At 44.1% G+C, this 24984-nt stretch overlaps 1 protein-coding gene across 10 annotated transcripts in view; it reads left to right on the forward strand.

Annotated features, from left to right (window-relative positions):
• NEO1 (neogenin 1) overlaps nucleotides 1-23099 on the forward strand; it is a 559154-nt gene extending 536055 nt beyond the window's left edge. For 6 of the 10 annotated variants that reach the window (XM_030577723.1, XM_030577724.1, XM_030577725.1 and 3 more), the window contains 4 exons: nucleotides 14929-15087; nucleotides 17153-17410; nucleotides 18631-18767; nucleotides 20288-23099. In XM_030577723.1, the coding sequence (XP_030433583.1) occupies nucleotides 14929-15087; nucleotides 17153-17410; nucleotides 18631-18767; nucleotides 20288-20371 (638 nt within the window). In that variant the 3' untranslated portion in view covers nucleotides 20372-23099. The remainder of the gene's footprint in view (nucleotides 1-14928; nucleotides 15088-17152; nucleotides 17411-18630; nucleotides 18768-20287) is intronic. The other 4 variants (XM_030577726.1, XM_030577729.1, XM_030577731.1 and 1 more) reach the window with 3 other exon arrangements.
• Nucleotides 23100-24984: the final 1885 nt, after the last annotated feature.

Below are 24984 nucleotides of genomic sequence, written 5' to 3' on the forward strand. Positions count from 1 at the left end.
TAAACCCATTGCTTCTTGTCCTATCCTCAGAGGTTAAGAAGAACTTTTCTCCCTCCTCCTTGTTACAACCTTTTATGTACTTGAAAACTGTTATCTTCTCTGGACTTTCTCCTATTTGTCCACATCTTTCCTGAAATGTGGCACCCAGAACTGGACACAATACTCCAGTTGAGGCCTAATCAGTGCATAGTAGAGCAGAAGACTTACTTCTTGTGTCTTGATTACCATATTCCTGCTAATACATCCCAGAATGATGTTTGCTTTTTTTGCAACAGCGTTACACTGTTGACTCATATTTAGCTTGTGATCCACTATGACCCCCAGATCCCTTTCCGCAGTACTCCTTCCTAGGCAGTCATTTCCCATTTTGTATGTGTGCAACTGATTGTTCCTTCCTAAATGGAGTACTTTGCATTTGTCCTTACTAATTTAATCCTATTTACTTCAGGCCATTTCTCCAGTTTGTCCAGATCATTTTGAATTTTAATCCTGTTCTCCAACGGACTTGCAACTCCTCCCAGCTTGTTATCGTCCGCAAACTTTATAAGTGTACTCTCTGTCCCATTATCTAAATCATTCATGAAGATATTGAACGGAACCGGACCTAAAACCAATCCCTGCAGGATTGGTATGATGGCTCAGAGCTCCAGCATGAAACTGGAGAAAAGCCTGTCGAGACTCTTTCGATTAAGTTTGCTCTTCCTGCATGACTGTGAACCACTGATAACTATTCTCTGGGAACGACTTTCCAACCAGTTATGCACCCACCTTATAATAGCTCCATCTTGGTTGTATTTCCCTAGTATGTTTATGAGAAGATCATGCGAGACAGCATCAGAAGCCTTACTAAAGTCAACATATACCAATCTACCACTTCCTCCCCATCTACAAGGCTTGTTACCCTATCAAAGACAGCTATCAGGTTGGATTGACATGATTTGTTCTTGACAAATCCATGCTGATTGTTATTTATTACCTTTTTATCTTCTAGGTGTTTGCAAATTGATTGCTTAATTAGTTACTTCATTATCTTTCAGGGTACAGAAGTTAAGCTGGCTGGTCTGTAATTCCCTAGATTGTCCTTATTTTCCTTTTTTATAGATGGGCACTATATTTGCCCTTTTCCAGTCTTCTGGAATGTCTCCTGCCTTCCATGGCTTTTCAAAGATAATTGCTAATGGTTTGGATATCTCTTCAGTCAGCTCCTTGAGTATTCTAGGATGCATTTCATCAGGCCCTGGTGATTTGAAGACATCTAACTTGTCTAAGTAATTTTTGACTTATTCTTGCCCTATTTTAGACTCTGATCCTATCTCCTTTTCCCTGGCATTCACTATGTTAGACGTCCAATTGCCACCAATCTTATTGGTGAAAACTGAAACAAAGAAGTTATTAAGCACCTATGCCATTTCCACATTTTCTGTTATTGTCTTTCCCCCCTCATTGAGTAGTCGGCCAACTCTGTCCTTCATTTTCCTCTTGCTTCTAATGTATTTGTAGAATGTTTTCTTTGTTTCCTTTTATGTCCCTGGCTAGTTTGATCTTTTGTGCTGTGACTTTTCTACTTTTGTCCCTACATACTTGTGTTGTTTGTTTATATTCATCCTTTAAAGAATATTGGCAGCATGTGACCTCCAGAAGAAGAAAGAGGAGCACCAATGTACCCCCAATGCAGATTGAGGTGCAAAACCATTTTCAGGCTCTCTGCACAGGTACTACTGCACAGAAAGATTTGGAAGAGCCCTCTGAGGGAAGGGATCAGAAGGAGACCCTATTGGCTGGAAGACGTGGGATGCATTGTCCTAGAGATAGGGGTTCCATGACCACCACTCCCAAGAGTAGGAGACGGTGGTGGCTGGGACTCCCTCCTAAGGGGGATGGAGTCATCCATCTGACGACCAGACCCGGAGAATTGAGAAGTGTGCTGCTTGCCTGGAGCTAGAATCCAGGATGTGACGGTGTGTCTGCTGAGACTGATCAAGACCTCAGACTGCTATCCCTTCCTACTTCTCCACATGGGCACCAGTGGTACTGCCGAGAATGACCTTGAGCAGATCACTGCAGACTACGTGGCTCTGGGAAGAAGGATAAAGGAGTTTGAGGCGCAACTCGTGTTTTTGTCCATCCTCCCTGTTGAAGTAAAAGGCTCAGGTAGGGACCATCGAATTGTGGAGTTGAATGCGTGGTTACGCAGGTGGTGTTGGAGAGAGGGCTTTGGATTCTCCGACCATGGGATGTTGTTTCAGGAAGAAGGATTTCTAGGAAAGAGAGGGAAGAGCATCTTCGCAGGCAGGCTTGCTAACTTAGTGAGGAGGGCTTTAAACTAGGTTTGCCAGGGAATGGTGACCTAAGCCCAGAGGTAAATGGGGAAGTGGGATACCGTGAGGAAGCACAAGGAGGAGAGTACAAGACAGGAAGCCTCCTGATTCATACTGAGAAAGCAGGGCAATCAGCTAGTTATTTTAGGTGCCTATATATGAATGCAAGAAGCCTGGCAAACAAGCAGGAAGAATTGAAAGTCCTGGCATAATCAAGGAACTATGATGTGATTGGAATAATAGAAATTTGGTGGGGCAGTTCACATGACTGGAGCACTGTCCTGGATGGGTATAAACTGTTTAGGAAGGACAGATACGGGAGGAAATGTGGAGGAGATGCATTGTGTGTAAGAGAGTGGTAAATGATTGCTCAGAGCTCCAGCATGAAACTGGAGAAAAGCCTGTTGAGACTCTTTGGGTTAAGTTTAGAGGCGAGAGCAACAAGGGTGATGTCTTGGTGGGCATGTGCTATAGACAACCTGATCAGAACGATGAGATAGATGATGATTACTTCGAACAACTAACTGAAGTTTCCAGATCACAGGCTCTGGTTCTAATAGGGGACCCTTACATCTGCTGGGAGAGCAATACAGCAATGTAGAGACAATCCAGGAAGTTTTTGGAGAATGTTGGGGACAACTTCCTGGTACAAGTGATGGAGGAACCAACTAGAGGCCATGCTCCTCTTGACCTGCTGCTTACAAACAGGGAAAAATTAGTAGGGAAGTATAAATGGGTGGCAATCTAGGCAGCAGTGCCCTAGAGATGGTTGAGTTCAGGATCCTGACAATAGAAATAAAGGAGAGTAGCCATATCCACACCCTGGACTTCAGAAAAGCAGACTTAGATTCCCTTACGGAACTGATGGGCAGGATCCTCTGGGAGGCTAATATGAGGGGGAAAGGAGTCCAGAAGAGCTGGCTGTATTTTAAAGAAGCCTTATTGAGGGCGCAGGAACAAACCATCCCGATATGCAAAAAGAAAAGCAACCAGCTTGGCTTAACAGTGAACTCTTCAGTGAGCTTAAACTCAAAAAGGAATCTTACTAGTGGAAATTTGGACAGATGAGTAGGGAGGAGTATAAAAATATTGCTCAGGCATGCAAGAGTGAAAGCAGGAAGGACAAATCACACTTGGAGTTACAGCTAGCAAAGGATGTTAAGAGTAACAAGAAGGGTTTCTTCAGGTATGTTAGCAACAAGAAGACGGTCAGGGAAAGTGTGGGACCCTTAATTAATGGGGGTGGAACATGGTGAGACATGATGTGGAAAAAACCGAAGTACTCAATGCTTTTTTTGCCTCTGTCTTCAGAGACAAGGTCAGCTCCCAGACTGCTGCACTGGGCAACATAGTATGGGGAGGACCTGAGTGCTCAGTGGTGAAAGAACAGGTTAAGGACTTAGAAAAGCTGGACGTGCACAAGTCCATCGGTCCAGATCTAATGCATCCAAGGGTGCTGAGGGAGTTGGCTGATGTGATTGCAGAGCCAATGGCCATTATCTTTGAAAATTTGTGATGATCGGGGAAGGTCTCGGACGATTGGAAAAAGGCAAATTTAGTGCCCATATTTTAAAAAGGGAAGAAAGAGAACCCAGGGAACTACAGACCAGTCAGCCTCACCTCCATCCCTGGCAAAATCATGGAGCAGGTCCTCAAGGAAACCATTCTGAAGCACTTGGAGGAGAGGAAGGTGATCAGGAACAGTCAACATGGATTCACCAAGGGCAAGTCATGCCTGATCAACCTGATTGCCTTCTATGATGAGATAACTGGCTCTGTGGACATGGGGAAAGCGGTGGACATGATATATCTTGATTTTAGCAAAGCTTCTGATTCTGTCTCCCACAGTATTCTTGCTAGCAAGTTAAAGAAGGATGGACTAGACTATTAAATGGATAGAAAGCTGGCTAGATTATCGGGCTCAACAGGTAGTGATCAACAGCTTGATGTCTAGTTGGCAGCCAGTATCAAGTAGAGTGCCCCAGGGGTCAGTCCTGGGGCCAGTTTTGTTCAACATCTTTATTAATAATCTGGACGATGGGATGAATTGCACCCTCAGCAAGTTTGCAGATGACACTAAACTGGGAGGAGAGGTAGATACACTGGAAGGTATGGATAGGATCCAGAGTGACCTAGACAAATTGGAGGATAGGGCCAAAAGAAATCTGTTGAGGTTCAACAAGGATAAGTGCAGAGTCCTCCACTTAGGAAGGAAGAATCCTATGCACTGCTACAAGCTGGGGACCGACTGGCTAGGCAGCAGTTCTGCAGAAAGGGACCTGGGGATTACAGTGGATGAGAAGCTGAATATGAGTCAGCAGTTTGCCCTTGTTGCCAAGAAGGCCAATGGCATATTGGGCTATAGGAGCATTGCCAGTAGATTGAGGGAAGTGATTATTCCCCTCTGTTAGGCACTGGTGAGTCCATACCTGGAGTATTGTACACAGTTTTGGTCCCCCCACTACAGAAGGGAAGTGGGCAAATTGGAGAGAGTCCAGTGGAGGGAAACTAAAATAATCAGGGTGCTGGAGCACATGATTTTGGAGAAGAGGCTGAGGGAACTGGGCTTATTTAGTCTGCAGAAGAGAAGGGATTTGATAGCAGCCTTCAACTACCTGAAGGGGGTTCCAAAGAGGATGGAGCTTGGCTGTTCTCAGTGGTGGCAGATGACAGAACAAGCAGCAATGGTCTCAAGTTGCAGTTGGGGAGGTCTAGGTTGGATATTAGGAAACACTATTTCACTAGGAGGGTGGTAAAGCACTGAAATGGGTTACCTCGGGAGGTGGTGGAATGTCCATCCTTAGAGGTTTTTAAGGCCCAGCTTGACAAAGCCCTGGCTGGGATGATTTGGTTGGTGTTGGTCCTGCTTTGAGCAGGAGGTTGGACTATATGACCTCCTGAGGTCTCTTCCAACCCTAATATTCTGTGATTCTTTGTAATTTGACCGAGTTTCCACTTTTTGTAGGACTCTTTTTTGAGTTTTAGATCATTGGAGATCTCCTGGTTAAGCCAGGGTGGTCTCTTGTCATACTTCCTATCTTTCCTCCCTCATAGTTTAGGCAAATAACCAGATGGAGAGGCAGGGTCAACCCAGAGCTATGCCCCAGAATAAAGACTCAAAAAGACTGGATCTGTTTGGGCGAAACATTTATTAATCTTCCATCCTTCAGTTGAGAGTGGCCAACCACCAAGCCCTCCTTGGCTGCTATGACTACAATATGTGGCAGTCTATGGCCAAATTTGAGGTCTTGCTGCCTGAAGGGTCCTGGAAGGAATTACCGACAATCCTCAAAGAGAGCATGGCTGCAGTGGGAGCAGCCCTCAAAGCAGCCTCGGACGCAGCAGACTCCGCGGTTCGCACCATAGCCTAAGCCATCTCCATGTGAAGGGCGTCCTGGCTACTCCTCTCAGGTCTGTCAGTGGAGGCTCAGCAATCGATGAAGGACCTCCCCTTCGACAGCCAGGCCCTGTTTGCAGAGCAGAGGGACAGTAAACTGCATGGCCTTAAGGACTCCCGCACTACCCTGAAAAATCTGGGGCTGTATGTTCCCCGTCCAGCCTGTAAGTGGTTCAGACTGCAACAATCTCAGGGTCAAGGGAGTCAACCCCACCAGGAGACCCCCTATAAGAGGAGTAGGGGCTACAAGTGCCGCCCAAACCACCCACCTCTACTGTCTGCCCAGTTGGGCTCGACCTGCAATAAGCAGGGGGGCAAGTGAGCATTTAGATGGTGTGCTCGAGGGCGACCAGCTCTCAGGTCCAGTAGGATGTCGCGGTGCTGCAAGCCACATATGTCATTCCCTGGGCCTACTGGTGAATTAAAAAAAAGTCTACATTAGTTCCAGTGCAGAGGATAGAGGTCATCGGAGTGGTGCTCGACTCAACCTGTGCCAGAGCGTTCCTGCCGCTAGAAAGATTCCAGATGTTAACAGACCTCATCACAGAAGTCTCTGCGTTCCTCCTGACTATGGCCAGGGTTTGCCTGTGCCTACTGAGTCACATGGCAATGTGTACATACATTGTCCGCCATGCCAGGCTCCAGATGCGGCCCCTGCAGCAATGGCTGGTGATGGTCTATTCTCAGTCCAGAGATCACCTGAACAAGGTTGTTACCATTCACCCGGCGGTACTCGCTTCACTGCGATGGTGGACTGATCACACAACAGTCCTAGAGGGAATTCTGTTTGACACCCCCCATCACTCCATCAAGTTGGTATCGGACCCCTCGGACTTTGGTTGGGACACGCACCTCGGCGACCTCCAGACCCAGGGTATGTGGTCCCCAGAGATGACGTTACACATAAACATCAAAGAACTCGGGGTGGTCCACTTGGCATGCAGAGTCTTTTTACCTCACCTGTTGGGAAAGGTGGTGAGAGTCCTGACAGACAACAGGGCCTCAATGGTCTACATCAACAGGCAAGGGGGAGCATGTTCGTAGACCCTCTGCCAAGAGACACTCCATCTCTGGGACTTCTGCATCAGCCACAAAATCCACTTGGAAGCTTGTCACCTCCCTGGTGTCAAGAACACACTAATGAATCAGCTCAGCAGGGACTTCTCCTCTCACCACGAATGGTCATTCCACCCAAAGGTAGCCCGTATGATCTTCCAAGAGGTGGGGAACTCTCAAGTAGACATGTTCGCCACCAGGCTAAACAGGGAATGCCACTGGTTTTGTTCACGGCAAGCCCTGGGCAAAGACTCCCTCTCCGATGTTTTCCTCCTGTCGTGGTCAGGAAGCTTGATATACGCATTCTCTCCAATTCCTCTCATCAGCAGGTCCTAGCAAAGTTCAAAAGAAACAAGACACAGATTATCATGATCGCCCTGGCTGGGCCTCGCCAGCACTGGTTCGTCACGGTTATGACCCTCCCTGGCCCCTGCTCAACCGACCAGACGTTCTGTCACGGGACAAGGGTCGGCTCCTGCACCCCAACCTCATGACCCTCCTCCTCTCGGCATGAATGAGGTCCAACAGGTCCTCCTGGGAAGCAGGAAGCCCTTAACTAGACTGACTTACCTGGCCAAGTGGACAAGGTTTTCCCACTGGGCGTCCAAGTGTGGCATCTCTCCCTCACGCTCTTCTATACAGTCTATTTTAGACTACCTGCTTCATCTGAGGAACCAGGGCCTGGCACACTCCTCCATTAGAGTGCATCTCACGGCCATCTCCGCTTTTCACCCACCAATCCAAGGCCAGACGGTGTTTTCTCATGACATGATGGTCAGATTCTTGAGAGGCCTTGAGAGATTTGCCCCGCAGGTACATACCCCTGTCCCACAGTGAGATCTTAACTTGGTCCTCTCCAGGCTCACAGGCCTGCCCTTTGAGCCGCTGGGCTCCTGCTCCCTTTCCCACCTATCATGGAAGCTCACTTTCCTGGTGGCAGTGACATCGGCAAGGCAAGTCTCTGAGATTAAAGCCTTGACCTCAGAACTGCTGTACATGATATTCTACAAAGACAAGGTCCAACTGAGACCTCACCCAGCCTTCCTGCCAACCTGTCTACCTTCCATATGAATCAGGGCATCTTCCTCCTGCTGTTCTGTCCTAAGCCACACAAGACCAGTGAGGAGTGGCGACTGCATGACCTGGACATCCGAAGGGCGCTGGCTTTTTACCTAGTGCATACCAAGTCTTTCTGTAAATCGATTCAGCTCTTCATTGCCACAGCAGATAGGATGAAGGGCCTTCCGGTGTCCTCACAGAGAATTTCCAACTAGATCACCTCTTGCATATGGACCTGTTACAGTCAGGCATCCTCAGTGGCTTTCCTGGCACACATCCCTATCCAGGAGATCTGTAGAGCTGTGACATAGTCCTGTGTCCAAACGTTCATGGCACATTATGCCATCACTCAGCAGACCAGAGACAACGCTGGGTTTGGCAGAGCTGTGTTGCAATCTACATGTCCGTGAACTCCTACCCGCCTCCAGGGGTACTGCTTGGGAGTCTCCTAATATAGAATGGACATGAGCAAGCACTCAAAGAAGAAAAGACAGTTACCTTTTCCGTAACTGGTTTTCTTCGAGATGTGTTGCTCATGTCCATTCCATAACCCCCCCTCCTTCCCGATTGTCAGAGTTTCCAGCAAGAAGGAGCTGAGGGTGGAGGGACCCAGTGACGCCTCTTATACTGTGCCATGTGGGTGCTACTCCAGAGAGCACCAGAGCCGGTCCCCTATGGATACTGCTAAAGGAAAAACTTCCGGCCCCAGTGCATGTGGCCAGCACACACACACGCCTAATATGGAATGGACATGAACAACACATCTCAAAGAACACCAGTAATGGAAAAGGTAACTGTCTTTTTTCCTGATGCCTCCCAGTTCTCCGGTACCTACCGCACAGGGTGGACAGTGATCCCCAACACCATTATCCACCCCGCTTTTGGATTATGTTGAGGGAGATTTCTCTGATTCTCAGATTTCTGTCCATGAATTTCTCATCTACCATGGAAGGGACTACTCACCTGTCACCTACCCTGGAAGCTTTGCTCTTGGAATTTTCCTATCTTAAGCCCTGCCTCACTAGTATGAGCAGCGTGGCTCCCTCAGTGGCCTTTTTGGGATCCGTAGGCTTTTTATCTCCAGCAGTTCTCAATAGCTCCTAATTTCTCCCATGGAGAACATAGAGAGAGATATGTGCCTGATGCACCACTTCCTCCTTAACAGTCTGAACCTCTAAAGGAGACTTTCAAGTGCGACCTCAGATAGAATATTTCATCATTGTCTCCAGATAAGGCTGTAATGCCTCCACCACTGCCTTTGGTGGATGATTTCAAGCAATTTCAGGAGCTCGTGAAGAACATTCTCCATATCCCATTAGACTAGAGCAGGGGTTGGCAGCCTTCTAGAAGTGGTGTGCCAAGTCTTCATTTATTCACTCTATTGCAAGGTTTCATGTGCCACTAATACATTTTAACGTTTTTAGAAGGTCTCTTTGTATAAGTCTAAAATATATAACTAAACTATTGTTGTATGTAAAGTAAATAAGGGTTTTTAAATGTTTAAGAGGCTTCATTTAAAATTAAATTAAAATGCAGAGCCCCCCCGGACTGGTGGCCAGGACCGGGCAGTGTGAGTGCCACTGAAAATCAGCTCCCGTGCCGCCTTCAGAACACCTGCCACAGATTGCATACCCCTGAACTAGAGGATGTCCAGGAGTCACAACATAAACTTTTGGACATCCTGTATGCAACACCTTCTGAATGAGTGGCTTGACCCATGAATGAGGATTCTGCTAACACCATCTGGCAGACTGGTTATAGCATCAGTTACTTGTAAATGGGCAGACAAAAAGTACTGTGTGCCAGCCAAAAAGTCAGAATTTTAATTTTCCCATCCTTCACCAAAGTCTTTACTTGTGGAGGCAGTTAGCTACATAGCAGACACCATAAAAAGCCTACAGCTTTATGATAGGGACCAAAAACAACTCTATCTCTTCAGTCACAAGATAATCTTCAGCAACCCTGCAATTCAGGATTGAAAATTACCAAACTGATGTCAAAGAATCATAGAACTGTACGGCTGGAAAGGACCTCAAGAAATTATCAAGTCTGGCTGCTTGCGCTGGGGCATAGCCAAGTAAATCTAGAGCATCCCTGAAGGTATTTCTCCAACTCATTTTTAAAAACCTCCAATGACAGGGTTCCCACAACCTCCTTTGGAAGGCTATTCCAGAGCTTAGCTACCCTTACAGTTATAAAGCTTTTCCTAATATCTAATCTAAATATCCCTTTCTGCAGATTAAACCCACTGCTGCTTGTCCTACCTTCTGTGGACATGGACAACAATTGATCAGTCTTCTTTATAACAGCCCATAACATATTTGAAGACCGTTAACAAGTCTCCTCTCAGTCTTCATTTCTCAAGACTAAACACACCCAGATATTTTAACCTTTCTTCATAGGTCAGGTTTTCTAAACCTTTTATCATTTTTGTTGCTCTCCTTTGGACACTCTGTGCAAGACTTCCTTTTTGATGGACTTAAACTCTTTTCAGATTCTACCAATGAATCTCTTCTTACCTTGAAGGACTGCAGGGCCTTACACACCTGCAAAGCAGAGGAAATTTAGTAGAACTCAAACCACACAGAAATCCTGACCAGTCTAACTCTCTACCTGTGATAGATCTACAGAACCACCTAAATCTGCGACCAAGTGTCAATTTTCATGGTTTTGTCAATGGCCCAGAATTTCCCCACCTTGGGAATCTTCAGCTTCATCAGCCTACCCACCTGCCACCCTTTAGAGATTGATTTTCCTGGCTTTTGACCTGGGGAGCTGATTAAATCCGACAATTAGGTCATAAAGGTTGTAAAATCAGATTACTCTATCTAGTTTGAACCCCTCACCAGCACCACCATCCTCCTTCTCCATTCCTTTTCAGGGACCCATCTCATGACCATTTATTGGGACAAGAAGTCATCTCTGTTTTACACATAGGGGCCATAGATACAGCTCTAGTCCACCACAGGGGAAGGGATTATATTCCAAGTATTTTCTGATCCCTAAAAATAACATGGTATAGAGACCGATATCAGATTTCAGACTTCTAAACACCTTTGTCATATCACATAAATTTAGGATGGTGACTCTCACAGCTATAATTCCATCATTAGATCCCAGGGATTAGTTTGTGGCCCTTGATCTTCAACATGCATTTTTTTTCACATTGCATTTCACCCCCTCACAAGAAGTTTCTTTGTTTTATAGTCAACCAGGATCACTTCCAGTATCGATTGCTTCTGTTCAGCCTCTTCTCTGTACCAAGGATTTTCTCAGAGGTTATATCAGTGGTAGCCACTCACCTATGACAGCTAGGAGTAATCATCTTCACTTACCTCGATGATTGGCTGCTTAAGGACTCATTTTACCACAAAGTGCTTTCTGCAGTGCAGATAACCATGTCTCTTTCTACAGGTTAGGTCTTCAACTCAGTGTGGAAAAACCCATTCTGACCTCAGTAGAGTAGATACATTTCATAGAGATGTCTCTGGATGCTGTAACAACCAGGGCTTACCTACCTGTTGACAGGTTTATGACCCTAACAAACCTCATCTCCAGGTTTCAAATAAGCCCCCAGACATCGGAGAGAAGTTGTCCTCAATGCTATGACTTGTACTTTTGTAAAGCAATATGCCTGGTATATAGCTGGTATATAAACAATCACACCCTCATCTCAACCTGTTACCTTCCAGGCATACAAAACACGTTTGACGATCTGAGCAGGCACTCCCTAGATTCCAACTGGGACTCAGACTCTCAAATTCTCAGACATATTCTTCTCACTTGGGGGCTTCCAGAGGTGGACTTTGCCATCACCACCAACAGGAAGTGCAAGAAATTCTGCTTGAGATATGGGCTGGGTCCCAATCCCTAGGAGATACCTTCCTCATTTTTTGGACAAGAGATCTTCTTAAGGTATACTCCCAAAACCATCAATCCTCAGTGTGTTGAACAAGATTAAACACGACAAAGTCAGAATTATTCTAGTTGTACCAGCTTGGCAGAGACACGTGTGTTATCCTTACCTGATTCACCTCATTTCTTGTCCACCATTGAGACTTCCAAACATTTTGATTCCAGTTAGACTCTTCATCTCAACTTGAGAATGCTTCAGCTCAGAGCTTGGCTCCCTGATGCTTCTTGGGGCTGGAGATTTCAGCAGAAGTACATCAGGTATTGTTAAAGAGCAAGAAGATATCTACCTGAAACACTTAACATCGAAAATGGAAAAGATTCCACCACTGGTGTGCCCAGGTGCAGTTTTCCTCTCTGCTGTTCTCAATTATCTGTCGAAATTAAAAAAAGATAACTGTTTCTCTGAGTTCCATCAAGTTTCACTTGGTGGCTATCACAGCCTTTCATTCACTGGTAGAGGGATTCTCACTGTTTGCCTATCCGACAACAGCATGATTCATCAAGGGATTGATTAATGGCTTTCTGCAAATTAAAGGGCCCACTCTTAAACTTGATTCTTAATTCCCTTATGAAACCTCCCTTTGAGATACTATGTGTTCTCTATTTGAGCTATCAGTGAAAGAGGCTTTTTTGGTGGCCATCACTTCTGCCAGAGAGTTGGAGAAATGGAAACTTCAATGGCAGATCCTCCTTTCACATTTTTCTTCTAGGACAATGTTTTAATTACAGCCACATCCTAAGTTTCTTCCTAAAATATCTTCTAAATTTCATATTAACTAGGTTATTTATCTTTCAGTTTTTATTCCAAAGCCACACCAGACTAGAGAGGAAACTATCCTCCATACCTTGGATGTTAAAAGTGTGTTTAACTTCTATCTGGACAGACCCCAACTGTTTAGAAAGTCTCCCAGACTGTTTCTTTTCTGGACAGATCCAAAGGATCCACAGTTTTCATCCAGAAACGGTCAAAATGAATCTCGGGGTATATTATCTCTTGTTATGAGGCTGCCAGCATTCAGCATCCTCCTTTCTTTCTGCCCATTCAACAAGGTCCTAGTCTACCTCAGTGGGAATATTGAAGGATGTTCCAGTTGTTGAAATCTGTAGAACTGCAAGCTGGATCTCAGTTCATACTTTCTCTAAACATTATGCATTGGTTCATACATCTAGTTCAGAGGTTTTGATTGGCATTGCAATTCTATCTTCAGTGTTAGATCCAGCTCTGAAGCTCCTTCCTCCTTCTAATGATATTGCTTGGGAATCACCTGAAATGGAGCACTCATAGGGACACTACTTGAAGAAGAAGAGGTTACTCACTTTGTGCAGTAATTGGAGTTCTTTGAGATGCGTGTCCCTCTGGGTGCTCCACTATCTGCCCTCCTTCCCCTCTGATTCAGAGTTTTGTCTTGCAGGACTTTACCATAGAGAAGGAAACAAGGGTCATTCACCCATACAGCTCTGTATATCCTCAGCATAGGGCATGAGGCTGTCTGGAGTATGTGTGCAGGCCAAATGGGCTCTGCTAACGAAAAACCTTGATCAAAGGCACATGGGGCGTGTGTACACCTGAAATGGAGTTCCAGAAGGGGGAATTCCAGATGAAGGCTGGACAGAACTGTGTAGTAAAGCGTCACAGCACCCGCCTGTCCTAAGCTCAGACTTCCTTGAGCAGTCAGTTTACATACACCTCAGCTGGAGTGCTGTGTCCAGTTTTGGTTGCCAATATATAGAAAGGGTGTGGAGAATCTGGAAAGGATCCAGAAGAGAGTGACAAAGATGATCAGAGGGATGGAACATAAACCATATGAGCAAAGGCCAAAGGACCTGGGTATGTTTAGTTTGGAAAAGAGGAGGTTAAGGGGGAGGGACACGATAGCAGTTTTCAAATACTTGAAAGGCTGCCATTAAATAGGTGGATTAGATTAGTGTTTCAGGGATGCTGTTTTAATTAGTCTCTTCTTAGCCAGTCTCCTGGTTCTGAAGAGGCCTGTACTGCTGGTTAAGTTCCAAGAACTGGAATCTGCAGAGGCAGTTTTGTGCAAAAGAGGTTGGTTACTCCCTATAACTGCAGATCTCTGAATACATTGCCTCCACAAATTCACACCCTCCCCAACTCAGAGACTGTTATCCAAACAGGTGAATAGGAATGGAGGAAGCAGGGGTTTCAGTCTTTTTTTTAACCATACTTTGTGTGCAAACTTGCACACAGTGAGGCAGGCGGCCCTAGCCGAACTACTTTAAAAGATTCAGGATGTATGACTCCTAAAAGGGGAGTTTTTGAGGCAAATAGGTCTGGGCAACTTCATGTTTGGGTAAGTAACTGATTGCAGTTTTCTTATTCTTTAATTATGGTGCTAGCAATGAGCCCTGACCTTCAGCATATCCCTCCAACTTTCTTTTGGGCCATTTCGTGAGTAATCTAGTGTTTGAGCCTAGCATAAGAACCAAATCCTGTGTAAAACAGCCCTCCAAATTCTGGAGTGTGGTGTGAACTTGCAGTTGTAGAAACCCTTACTTTCCTGTTAATGTCAAGCTGGGGAGAATGTAAGACATACAAATGCTGCCCTCTTGAGAAATTCAAGTATTCATGTCTCTCAAGCAGAAAGAAAAGTGTAGAGAGAAAAAAAGGCCTCCAGTTTGAATGTATTGGATGAGAATTCTGCTGATTATGAGCAGAATCTTCTGCATCCCGTCCTGTGCTTGTCACTATCTGTCTAACATTATTTAATTAACCAAAGGTACTGTAATACTTGCTCATGTTTGTTGGGAAATTAAATTCCCTCAGACTGAAATGGTTTTCACAGTTTGAGTTCACATTTACATTCCCCTTATTAGGCGTGAAGTTTATAGCCTAGAGTTACACAGAAAGGCTCTAAAAGGAGCTGATCCTCATTTTCTCAAGAGGACTCTCGGTGAAAGCAGGACCAAGAGTGGTGTGTTTTTTCAGCATAAGAAAAATGGTGAGAAGACTGATTTCTGGGGGGTTTTGTTTGTTTTTATACTAGGGGTAGAGCATGAATTTGATGTTAAAATAAGTCCACTTGATTCTCTTCTCAATCTGATGAATGGCTGTCTACCTTGTACTGTGCCTTTGAGGGAGAAGGGAGGGGTTCAGTGGATTGCTGTATGTGTGCATGCCCATCTGTATGTTAAGCTTTTTTTCTGTCTTGTGTCCATTCACAGCTGTGATTAGCGCTCATCCCATCCATTCACTCGATAACCCTCACCATCATTTCCACTCCGGCAGCCTCGCTTCTCCAACTCGCAGCTATCTCCATCATCAGGTCAACCCTTGGCCGATTGGCACATCCATGTCCCATTCAGACAGGGCCAATTCCACAGGTGAGAGATGAATGACCAGGTAGCATTCATTTGAAAGGGAACTATTCGCAAAACGTATGTGGAAAGCAAAGTTCCAAGGAAAACCCTCAAGTCATCTTTAGTAGTTTGATCTGATCGGTCTCCTTTGTTCTTATTGTCTCCTTAAAAGTGAGAAAATAACATACTTATGTCTACTGATATTTTTTTCTTTTCCAGTGTTAGACAATGTGTCTCCTTGTTTTGAATTAAACTAAAATTAACGTTTGTTTTTTTTGCGTGGCAGCTGCAACTTACCTTGCACCACACCTCATCACAGTGAAAAATGTGCTTTGTATAACCAGTTCAGCACTGAGAGCCCATCTCTGGGAATAGTGTTTGCTAGTTCATTCCTACTGAAGACCAGCAATGGAACAGAAGAATTACCAGCTTTATTTGTATTTCTCAGTAATGGAGTGATGAGTTAAGAATGAACAAAATCCCCTTGATACTTAGGAATATTTTGTCCCATTATCTGAATTTTGCATGGGTCAAATGTTGAGCCTGAGATATCGGATAGTGTCCTTTTTTAGCATCTATAGAAACTGAAACTCTGTTTACATTTAATTTGTGCACACTTAGAACATTAATAACTTTCCTGGTTTGTTAAAACAACAAGAAAAAACTTGATCTTTCCTACATAACGTTTTTTAAGCTTCAAGCCCAGTGGTTTGTAAGTACAATTCTTGCAGTATTCCTATTAAAGCAGCCAGTACTATGAGAAATATCTAGGCAACATTGCTGTGTATGCTGTAAGAATCACAAATAGTTAAACTTCGTAGGATACAATGAATGCAATTCCTCTAATCTGTTGTTAGGTTCTGAATCCTTATAAGGTACCATAGGCAACAATGAAGCTTGTACTGTTGTTTTCTGGAATGTTTCAGTTCATAAGCAAAGCTTCAAATACCTCATGAAGCTGCTAATATGCAGATGAAAGATTGTGTTGTAGTAGAAGGTATTGCTTGCTTGCTTGCTTGTTTGTTTTTGTACTATTCAAATGATTACCGGAGTAGCAGCTCTTGCAGCCAAGATATTTTCTTGTGCAAGACTAGGTCGGATAGAGATGCCATAAAAATGCAAGATTCTCTTTCATTGCCCTGCCTTCATAATACTCTAGAAGATTTTGGTTTCATCTATATATCGCAATGATTGGTGAAATATAAACATCTAGGTATTTTTAGTAGTTACAAAGTTGTGGAATGTTCTAGTCTCCAATTAGAATTAAGATATGCATCACATGCTGTTTATTCCTTAAGCAAAAGCTGATGATGATGCAGAATTTCACAGTGACTTTGTGATTTGGCATATCGATTGCTTAGGTATTGGGCTGATAATGGTTTCCCTTTGGAGCTAGGTACTAAAATGAACTCTTCTCTAATAGTCGACTGACCACCACTTGGCATATTATATCGTGATTGCTGCATCCTATTTAGGCACAGTAACGTAGACAAAAAGCCAGAGAAGAATTTAAGTGCACACAGGTAACATTAGGATGAGTGTGGAGAAGAAGTCATTTGTGGGTATGCAATGTGGAAATGTGAATGGGATACACATTTTTAGATATTAAGATTTGAGACACACTGTTGTTAGACCAATATCATAGACCAAATCTATATCTGAATTAGAGTGATTTTGTTTTTCTCCTTGTGTTTATTATTTGCCTGAAAATAAGCTGCAGAAACCTTGTAAGACAGCAAAACCTCTGGTCAGCTGTGGACTCCTTTGGTGCCAAAGCTTAGACTGTCATGGGATGGCTGGGTTTTTGGTTTTTGCTTTTTGCTTTTCTTTTGTCTTATGGAATTTTTATGGACTTATTTCTTAAAACAGGGCAGTGTTGGATGTTAAGTGCTCAGGTGATTGTTGATGCTTGAAGCTTCCCACATGAAGCTTCCCTAGCTTTAACCAGGATCTTCAGGAAAAGCGCTTGGTAAAGACTCCTGCTTTGGTCCCATGTGGCTATTGGGATGCTGCAAAAGGAAATATTTAATAGCCTAGCTGAAAGGAGGGAAAAAAGAAAATAAGCCCCATTTTTACTTTCCCATTGTAGAATCTGTTCGAAATACACCAAGCACAGACACCATGCCGGCTTCCTCATCTCAGACATGTTGTGCTGACCATCAAGAGCCAGAAAGTGCCACAGCATCTTATCTGGCCAACGCACAGGAGGAGGATTCAGGTCAAAGTCTCCCTACTGCCCACGTCCGTCCCTCTCACCCTCTGAAGAGCTTTGCAGTGCCAGCAGTTCCACCCACAGGTTCCACATATGACCCAGCGTTGCCAAGCACACCATTATTGACGCAGCAAGGTGAGCGGAGTGGGGTGGAAGGATAAATGACATGGTATAGCTCTGAAAATCACAGTGCATATCCTGCACGTGGAGGAGGATAAAGTGACGAATAGTGGAGTTGTCAGTGGAGATAGATGAGGGAAGGAGAGGAAGGGGATCAAGAGGAAAATGAGGAGATGCTTTTGGGAAAGATTTCACCTGACATCCAAGGAGAGATGTTAGAGAGGTAGCCAGAGATAAGACTGGGCTGAATTTCATACATTTAGTTTTCAAGCACCGCAGTAAACTTCATCTTCAGGTATTTGGATAATCCAAAGGGATGTTCAATCCAGCATGCATTAATTTGAAGCACTAGTTCTAACCCACTGGAAAACAGTTGTGTTCTGATAGAACCCTTTTGATCTGGCCAATTCAAGAGCATTCTCCGCACTGTAGCAATGCTTCTGACATTCCCATAACCACCTTCTCCATCTGGACAGGGAAATTATGGCTAAGAGACAAAGTTCCATATAAATTGCGTGGCCACACAGTAGCCTATTTAGTGTCACATAGGCACTCAGGGAACCCCCACCTAGCCCAGCCCCCAACCTGTCATGGAAGGGGCGTCCCTGCCCTGGCCCCAACTCAGCCTGCAGCCCGGACCTGCTGCAGCTGGGTCAGTGTGGCCAGATCAGGGCCAGATTGGCCAGAGCAGTGCGGCCCAGGCCGGTCCCAGAGTGGCCCAGACCCGGCAGGGTTGTGCGGCCCAACCCTGGATTGGCCTGGACTCAGGCGCAGCCAGGGTGGTCCTGCCCCGGCCCAGACCTACTGGGGTCGGGGAAGGGGTGCCTGTCCTGCAGCCCCAGCCCTAGAGCTCCTGCGGTGGGAGGAGGCGCCTCTCCCTCATCCCAAGTGCTGCTGCAGGGAGAGAGCACCGAGGGGAGTCGTCTCTTCCCACCGTAGCCCCGCAGCACCCTCCTGCACTCCAAACTCCTCATCTGTGGACCCACCCCAGAGCCCGCACCCCCAGCAGGAGCCCTCACCCCCTGCATTCAACCCTCTGCCCCAACCCTGAACCCCCTCCCACACTCTGAACCTCTTGGCCTCACCTCCACCACATGAATTTTGTTATGTGCACCAATATGAAGGTGATGTGTCACACATCACCTCCATATTTATGCACATAACAAAATTCATTCCGCACATGGATGGGAAAAATAGGGAACACTGCTAAGAGTATGTAACATTTTTGCTTTAAGCTTCTAACCATCCAGTTCACTCGGTGAAGACTGCATCGATCGGGACATTAGGGAGAACTCGACCGCCTATGCCAGTGGTAGCGCCCAGCGCCCCCGATGTGCAGGAGACCACCAGGATGCTTGAGGATTCAGAAAGTGTAAGTGTATCTACAGCTTTCTTGGCAGCATTTACTACAGCATGACAAACCTCTCTGGATATCCGCAGAGAGCATTCAAGTAATGCTAACCATAGGGAAGGAGATTTCAAAAGCATAAAAGGCAGTTAGGCACCCAGGTCAGGCACTCAGATATAAGAACCTATATAGACTAGACTAGACTAGAACTCCCAGTGACAGTGGGCTTTGGGCTCTGAACTGTCTTTTATGCCTTTTGAAAATCTCACCCAGGACAAACTCCTTTTATATTTTGTGGTGAAGTTAAGGACTTACTACATAAATTTAAGGCCAAATAGTGATTGTTAGAGCCAAGCCTATGGTAATGCTCTCTCAGTATACTTCTGCCTTGATGTGCAATACTCCCTCTGTTCCACTCCAGGAGCCTTCCTGAGCAGAGATTGACAATTTTACCAAATGCAGCAGAACCTCAAGTTAACAAGCCTCTCAGTTACTTGAACGTGGGATAATGTTGTTCCCCCAGGCTTACTGCACAGTTAGCTGAGGAGGAATAGTTGTCCAAGCCTCTGGTTTTCCCCTAACCTGTCTTGATGAAAAGAGGAGCAGGGTAAAGAGGAGCTTTGTTAGACCTCTACACTGGACTGTATGTGCCAAAGAATTACTAACCAGAGGGGGAAGCCCCAGCAAGCACTGTTTGCTTTCCTGGAAAGCCACTGCTGCTTCATATGCTATGATCTTGCCCAAGTTGGCATTTCATTTCCCTACAGTTGTTGTGAAAGAAGGCTGTGCCTGGATATAACTGCTACTAGAAATGCCATAGCTGTAATCTCATGCAGCACAACCATGTTACATCCCAAGGATGAAGAGTGGGGGTGACAAAAGGGGATAGTTGAGGATTAGTTGAGGATTAGAGTCAAAACACTTAAACCTGTGACCCTAAATTCATATTTAGGCTCCTGAACGAAAGTGGCTTGATTTTCAAAAGTGTTGAGCAACCCTAGCTCCCATCAAAGGCTGTGGGAGCTACAGATGCTCAGCATCTTTGGAAATGAGGCTACTTTTTTTTTGTTTTTTTGTTTTTTTTTTTTTTGGTAAGTGAACAGTCTAACTAGGCATCCAGCTTTGAAAATGATAGCTAAAAATCCTTTGTAGCTGACACTACCATAGCACTGCTTCAAATCATTATCTTTGATGTACTTAGTGTTGTGGGTGCAGAAAATGTTTAAGTGTTTTTTTCTCTATCACACTGTATTTGTCAATAATTCACCCTTTTTGGTTCGATTTCTGTATGTTTTGTTGTGGTTTTGTTTGCATGCCCAATTCTGGTGCACCCTTTGCCCATCTGTCTCTTACTCCTTTCATCACTTTTGCAAAATTCCAGCATTTGAAAAATGGTTGTTGGTTTCAATTTGTGCATTGACATAACCATCAAAATTTGGCTTTGCCTATATATGTTTTATAGTCATATTGTATACCAGAGTCATTGATCATGCTTCCTCCCACTTTTCCTTAAAGAGCCATTAACCCTCTTAAATCTCCTGCAGAACTATGAACCGGATGAGCTGACCAAAGAGATGGCCCACCTGGAAGGACTGATGAAGGACCTTAATGCCATCACTACAGCATGAACACCTTCACCAGGACATGACTCCAAATCCAGTTTCACAAGTCTTGGAACTCAGCCTTGGAACACAAGGAATTGTAAAGAGAAAGAGAGGGACAGCACACGAGAGCAGATGTAGAAAGCAAACAAACCAACTGGTGCATTAATGCTAATGCTGGTTAAAAAGATGACTTTTCTCCTCCTTGTCCTGAAACAAAGTCATTGCCAAGTTGAAGTCTTGTTTGCCTGCTGAGACCATGCAGGATGGGACACTTCAGGTGAAATCTAGTGTCCAAGCAAGGGGCGGGGGGGGAAATCAAATGGACTTTACATTCTTTTTCTGGTCAGGTTTTGTCTCAGTGGTGTGATTGCCCTGCCTTTTCAGTGTTGGACATTCGCATTTATGTACAAGTTTATTTGTGTGTTTTTATTTTATTTTATCTTTTTTTATAAAAAGGAAAAAAAATGTAATCTGAAAAAAAAAGAAAAACCTTGTTGTTTTCCACAGCCTAGACTGACGTTTGACTGCTTGTTCTATTGTGTATGGAAATTCATTGCCAGTGTGGGGTATTCTGTTTTGGTTTTTTTTTATTCTGCATATAATTACATCCCCTTCCAGCAGTTAATCCATGGCCATTTGGGATGCTGCATTGCTATTTGTAAGCTCTTTCATTATTTTTATATTATAATTATTAAAAGCCTGACTTTCTCCTCTCATCGCTGTGAGATTACAAATCTGTTTGAATTGAAATGTAACATTGAAAGACTTGTTTGTCACTTTTTGTGCAGTTTCAATACTTTGAGGGGGGGGGAGTTAATGGGGAAGGGGGAGGGGATCCAGGGACTATTGGGAGGTTTCCTTATTGTGGTTTTCCAGTCTTCATTTGTTCACTAAAAGACTGAAGAAAATGAAATCATCTTCTGTTATGTCCTTTCTTGTAACTTAATTATATCTCTGGTTATTAAATTGCAGTGGGAGTCATTTAGAACCATTTTTTAAAAGTTCCTCTTATACAGTTGGATTCCGTATGTACAGATGACATCACCATTTCTTTTGGCAACAGTGCTTGGATTTATTGTTAGCTATAATTTTAAAGATCCTACAGGTCTTAAAACTTCTAAGTGCAAATTGAGCATTATTGCAGCTCTCATAGAGCAGTCAGCAGTGCACAGTTTTCACAACACCTCTCCACTGCTAGGGTGCTTAAATATGCTGACGTCCTGAAGCAGAGAAAGGTGGAGCTCTTGTAATCCAGCAGGCTAGCATGCCTTTGGAAACAATCAAACCCCAATCATAGGATCTTTTAACTAGAGGAACCCCACCCACAGGCTCTTTCAGCTAGATCAACCCTCCTGTAGTTTTGCTGTCCCAGGCCATTTAAACAGTACTTTGAAAAGAATCTTAAATGTTCAACTACAATCAAGGCAAAAAGTATTTTTCTACGTATTTAAAACCCGTTGAAAAATCAGTGTTAATGACTCAGATGCTGTTCACACATCTCTCTAGGAGTGGGAGGGAAGTTAAAAGGGAATTCCTGCATGAGGAGAAAGTAGTAGGGGGAGGCAAGTGAAGTGTCTTTCCTCGCACACTTGTTGCCATGTGGTACACCAGCATTCTTGGCTGTGCCACACTCGGCAATGGTGACTGGCCTGAAGGGTAGTGTTTGATGAAATCGCAGCTTCCCATGGAACTCACATACACATTTTTTTGAACAAAGGAAAACAAGAACTTACTGATGGCTTTTTTATGGCAAATCTATTCTGCCAAAGCAGGTTAATGATGGGTAAATAGCACTTCCAGTGGGCACAAACTGGCTCTTGCAACTCTCAGAATATTGAGCAGGAAACATTAGGATTTATGTAATAAAGAAAGCAATAAGACTGCATATTCTTTTTCTTCTATCCATTGGATTAAATGACCCTCTTGGCTTATGGTTTGGTTCCTGATGCTGAGAAGGGACGCAATGTATCATCCTGGAAAGTAGCTGGGACTTGTTTGGGATTTGACTTCCTTTCTTTTCCTAGACTGCTTATCTGTTGCCATTTCTAGTGGGTTTGCTGGTATTATTTATTATTTGGGTGGGGTATGGGGGGCATTGGTGAAAAGTGCAACATTTGAGCACCCCAGGCCACCTGAAAATAGATATTCAGGCCTTTGTCAATACAATTCAGGACAAAATAAGCTACAGAACTTGTATTTAATGAACAAAACACACACACTTGGATCCACATGTTGCTTGTAAGGGTGGTGTATGTTTTCCTCTGACCTATACCCAAAGAAATGCCATCATATGTATTCAGTACTCTTAGCTGGTGGGTCTTTGTGAATATTACTTATGTACAACACAGGGAATGTTAATATTGCCATGGAATTTGGGGTGGGGGCTAGTATATTTTTACAGATAAAATAGCTGTTCAAAGTTGTTGTTTTTTAAGGTTAAACTAAAAAAAACACTCAAATCAGTGTACAATCTGTATTGCACTTTTTCACATTTTAATGCTACATTTTCTTACATATTCTGTGATTTTGAATTTGGAACATGGTGTATCTTGTAGTGTTGTAGTTAGGCTGTTAAATGGCAGCTTCCTTCAGAAGGATTTGGGAAAAAACAAAACAACCCAGTACATGGTTTTATGATTCTGATGTAGGAGAATTTTGAGGACTGCTGTAGAATTCTACCTTTCTGTACAATTTTTTTTCTTTTCTGTAGTATTTGCTGTATACTCTATGGCTTTTTTAATAACTTCATGTTTATTATTTAGTATTGGATATCCAATACACATTTTTTAATCCAATCAAATTCTGGTCTGCTTGGAGAGTTTGTTCCCTTTGTTAATCCCATATATCAAGGCTGATTCCCCCCTCTGGCATTTTGAGTGCAGAAGGTGGGAGCCCGCAAGGATAATAAAAATTAATACTGGACACTCCAGGGTTATATTAAACTCCCAAGGTTACAGCTTTTCTCTTACCTTGGATTGGTAAATGCTGCCACTAACTAAGAATAGAATCCCTTTGAGAGCCCAGGAAGGCGCACTTGGGAATTCCTTCCTGTGGGGTACCCTCAAGCCCTTTCACCCCCCTCCAGGAAAGAGCTGAGAAATGGGGGGAGGAAATCAGCTGTTGCCACCAGCTAATTAAACAACATGTGCACAAACCTCTTAAGACACAAAAATCCAATGTTGTTCTAAATTTTAATTTTATTAATTAAAAAAAGAAAGAAAATACATTTGGAAACTCAGGCTATTGCTAGATTTTAACAGAGCAATTACAAGGATTAAGCACCAAGAATAGCTTTCATGATGTCTATTTTAAAGGTTAAAAGCAAAACAAAAGCACCTGAGGTTAGTGCAGAGGAATCCACAAGCCATAAATAAAAGGAATAAACCCAATCCCGTCTTCCTAAACATTTCCTGATCTACTTACATATTGGGGGTTTTAAATGAGTAGTTTCTAGGTATGAGACTGATGATTTTTCATAGCTGGCCCAAGCTCTTACAGCATAGGTGCTGCCCTGTCCACCTCTCCCCAGGAGAACAACAACACTGAGACAAAAGGGGAGTCTTGTTTCAATTTTAAAAAGTTCTAGCCTTCCCATTGGCTCTTTTGGCCAGGTGCCCACTCACTTCCTTTTACCTGTGCATAGCAGTGAGACTTTTTAGCGCTTTAAAGGTAGAGCAATTAGTGAACAGCTACTAAGAGGAATTTTATAGCTACTGGCTGGTTGAGTGTCCTTGAAAGAGAGCTACCCCCCACCCTTCATTTATCAAGCCCCCCCACGGGAAATCATAGATGGTGTTGGCCAGCCTGGGTCAGGTCGGGTCCACACCAGCTGAGATTTCTTACTGGAGGTTTAGGAAAACAGAGTTAATATGTAATTTTACTAACACTACACTCAGACGCATCTGTGGTTACGACGAGAGGTTGGTCAAGTCCGGGGCCCTTAGTACAGGGTCAGACGTAAGCGCCGCTGTAAGCTGGTTAAAGGCTATCTGACACATCTGAGTCCATTGAACTGCATTTGACTTTTTTCCTGGTTAGGTCTGTCAGTGGGGTGGCAATTTGGCTGTAATGTAGTACAAATCGTCTGTAATACCCAGCCAAGCCCAAGAAGGATTGAACCTGATTCTTTGACTTAGGGACAGGCCAATTTTGGATAGCATTTACTTTAGCCTGTAGGGGGTTAGAATCATGGGAGATTAGGGTTGGAAGAGACTTCAGGAGGTTACCTAGTCCAACCCCCTGCTCAAAGCAGGACCAACACCAGCCAAGCTTGATAGTTTCTTGACCCACCTGGTGTCCAAGGTACGTTACCCTGTTTAGGCCTATTTGACATTTTAACAGTTAATCTTGCCTCCCTTATGCACTGGAAGACAGCTTGGAGGTGTTCCGGGTGTTCTGCCCATGAATCTGAGAATATGGCCACATTGTCAAGGTAGGCAACTGCAAATTCCCCAAATCCAGACATAAGGTTATCTACAAGTCTCTGGAAGGTGGCGGGTGCAAGGGAGCACATTAAATTTATAGAACTCTGACCTTTCCTTGGCTGGGTCATCTAGTGGCACTTGCCAGTACCGCTTAGTTAAGTCTAAGGTGGAGATGAATTGGGCATGTCCCAGTTTCTCCAATAGCTCATCTGT

Source organism: Gopherus evgoodei, chromosome 10, assembly GCF_007399415.2.
Source record: "Gopherus evgoodei ecotype Sinaloan lineage chromosome 10, rGopEvg1_v1.p, whole genome shotgun sequence".
Taxonomy (NCBI): Eukaryota; Metazoa; Chordata; order Testudines; family Testudinidae; genus Gopherus; species Gopherus evgoodei.